The sequence below is a fragment of the Fopius arisanus genome, unplaced genomic scaffold, assembly GCF_000806365.1.
Source record: "Fopius arisanus strain USDA-PBARC FA_bdor unplaced genomic scaffold, ASM80636v1 scaffold00020, whole genome shotgun sequence".
NCBI classification, from domain to species: domain Eukaryota; kingdom Metazoa; phylum Arthropoda; class Insecta; order Hymenoptera; family Braconidae; genus Fopius; species Fopius arisanus.
This window is the reverse complement of record NW_011887759.1, coordinates 30,862-32,851: the sequence shown is the minus strand read 5'-3', so window position 1 is coordinate 32,851 and position 1,990 is coordinate 30,862. Positions and strand designations below refer to the sequence as shown.

Below are 1,990 nucleotides of genomic sequence, written 5' to 3'. Positions count from 1 at the left end.
GAAGAGAAAATGGTTGAGGCTAATACAGAGGCGACCGGTGTTCTGGACAAGGGGAATAGTTCAACATCAAAATTTGATGGAAATAGTGGCCAGAAGTGAGTTTATGAATGATTATGCTTTTATTCAAGACTTTTGATAATTTATTGCACAGACTAGCGTGTGGAATTATCACGAGATCATCAGGAGTCTTCGAAAATACGAAAAGAATTTGTGCCTGCGATGAGACGACCCTGTGGGATGAGCGAGATGAGTCTCAACAAAAAGGTTCATTCAAAAATACTTTCATATATCCAGGTAAATGCACCATAGCCTAATACTCGTAGTATTTACCGATTAAATACAATTTTAAAAGCCAATGTTTTATGTCTTTTCAGTGTGTGGTAATAATCTTCAAATTCGACCCAGAGTGGATAGTGCACTTTTTGAAAACTACTATATATTTATTTCTGTATGCAGGTCATGTAAAAGTTATATCATTCCATAATATTCCTGATAAAACATTTTTATATTTCAGTTTTTACTTATGAGGAGGGCTGAAGGTATTTATAACTCAAATAAAAATTCAATATAAACCCATAAATAAATGTTTATTGTGTTCGATCAGATTGATTCAATTCGTAATTTATCATTTACCAGTGTGCGTGACGTAAAAAAAAAAATAATAATACAAAAAGGTATGCGAATAACTAGGAAAATTCGATCGAATGAGAATAAATCATTCGTTATCAGAACCACTGTCGTCAGAATTAGTTCTGCCTCGAATTGTTTTTGATTTCTCGTTTCCAAAGAGTAGATTAGACGGCTTTTTTCCCTTTTCTGGTGGATTCAACAGGTCACCAGTGTATCATATTGCACCAGATTGGGCTATTCTCCACTCCATCATCTCTGTGGAAAAATCGTCGCAATTTCCGAGGTCCGTGAAGCCTACGATGTAGTCTTTTGTCTTGTTGTCTGAGATGAGGGCTATCGTGGGAATTATTTTGATCCACATTATGGAAATAGCTTTAAGAAAACTTGGGCGGCGAAAGGTGTTCACTGCTGGATAACCCCCTGTTGACGATTTCGGTTTCCTCTTAAGCTCTCGCATTTTGTCTACCTTCACCTTTCGTAAATGCATTATCTTTCTTCAGGTCAAGAATTGTTCCAGGAATTCATCGACTTCTGTATCTTTCAATAAGAATTTCTCAGCTATTTTCTGGACACGAAGGAGAATACAAATAAAAATAACAATTATCATTTGATAATTGTTTATATAATTGCTTAAATAATTACTTCCGATTCTTTACAGCCTTTCTTTCAGACAGTTCATGTAATGTTTTTTTATTCTCCTCGAGTAGAGGTTGCTTTTCTAGATTGACTTCGGCCAGAGAACGATTTCCAGCGATCAGAACTTCCTTTTCAGATTCCAATTCTTTAAACTTGGAAACCTCACGAAAAGTTGGTAAGTTGCATATCTAATAATAAGACAAGAAAATAATGAGACAACCGACTTATTATCCATTTATTGTCATTGATTAAATAATTCACCTGTTTTATGTCATTGACAACTTCCTCGAATCTTCCATCATCGTTCAATATTTCTCCGAAATCAGTGTTGCTGAGATGATTCAACATCGACATTGCAGCTAGAATATCCATAGAAATTGATGAATTTATTATTAATTCATTATTATTTATTATTAATTAATGTCATGGTTCTTTTTTTATTCCAGGTTTTCAAATCATAACAATTTCCCATTCATTGACTTAGTGGATTAGGCCTATAGGGGATACCACTTTAAAAAAAACGCGTCAAAGACTCTACCCCTCGGGTGACGTGGAAAGAGTTTCACTGTAATTACTTGATTTATGAAAAAATAGTCAATACTCAGTAAGAATCTCTCTTATTGAATTAATCATATACCCATTGTTCATTTATGCAATCAATTATTTTTCACTGACTATTGTATTTTACGTGATTGCACTGTTTTTTTTAAGAGAGAATTATTTA

At 33.9% G+C, this 1,990-nt stretch overlaps 2 protein-coding genes across 2 annotated transcripts; one reads left to right on the top strand and one right to left on the bottom strand.

Annotated features, from left to right (window-relative positions):
• Nucleotides 1-6: 6 nt before the first annotated feature.
• Nucleotides 7-587, top strand: LOC105264221 (superoxide dismutase 1 copper chaperone-like). Its single transcript, XM_011300954.1, has 3 exons — nucleotides 7-95; nucleotides 152-294; nucleotides 375-587. The coding sequence occupies exons 1-3, from the start codon at nucleotides 10-12 to the stop codon at nucleotides 482-484; spliced, it is 339 nt and encodes a 112-aa protein (XP_011299256.1). The 5' UTR covers nucleotides 7-9; the 3' UTR covers nucleotides 485-587.
• A 681-nt stretch (nucleotides 588-1,268) lies between these two features.
• On the bottom strand, nucleotides 1,269-1,638 carry LOC105264385 (vacuolar protein sorting-associated protein 37B-like). The gene is made up of 2 exons (XM_011301221.1): nucleotides 1,528-1,638; nucleotides 1,269-1,418 (listed from the first exon to the last, which is right to left on the bottom strand). The coding sequence occupies exons 1-2, from the start codon at nucleotides 1,636-1,638 to the stop codon at nucleotides 1,269-1,271; spliced, it is 261 nt and encodes an 86-aa protein (XP_011299523.1).
• Between the last annotated feature and the right edge of the window lie 352 nt (nucleotides 1,639-1,990).

Bases quoted from the DNA above. Each gene is read 5' to 3' on its own strand.
- LOC105264385 (XM_011301221.1), bottom strand. From the start codon at position 1,638: ATGGATATTCTAGCTGCAATGTCGATGTTGAATCATCTCAGCAACACT. The intron at 1,419-1,527 runs GTGAATTATTTA...GAGGTTTCCAAG, and splicing joins TTGTCAATGACATAAAACAG to TTTAAAGAATTGGAATCTGA.
- LOC105264221 (XM_011300954.1), top strand. From the start codon at position 10: ATGGTTGAGGCTAATACAGAGGCGACCGGTGTTCTGGACAAGGGGAAT. The intron at 96-151 runs GTGAGTTTATGA...TTTATTGCACAG, and splicing joins GATGGAAATAGTGGCCAGAA to ACTAGCGTGTGGAATTATCA. The intron at 295-374 runs GTAAATGCACCA...ATGTCTTTTCAG, and splicing joins AAATACTTTCATATATCCAG to TGTGTGGTAATAATCTTCAA.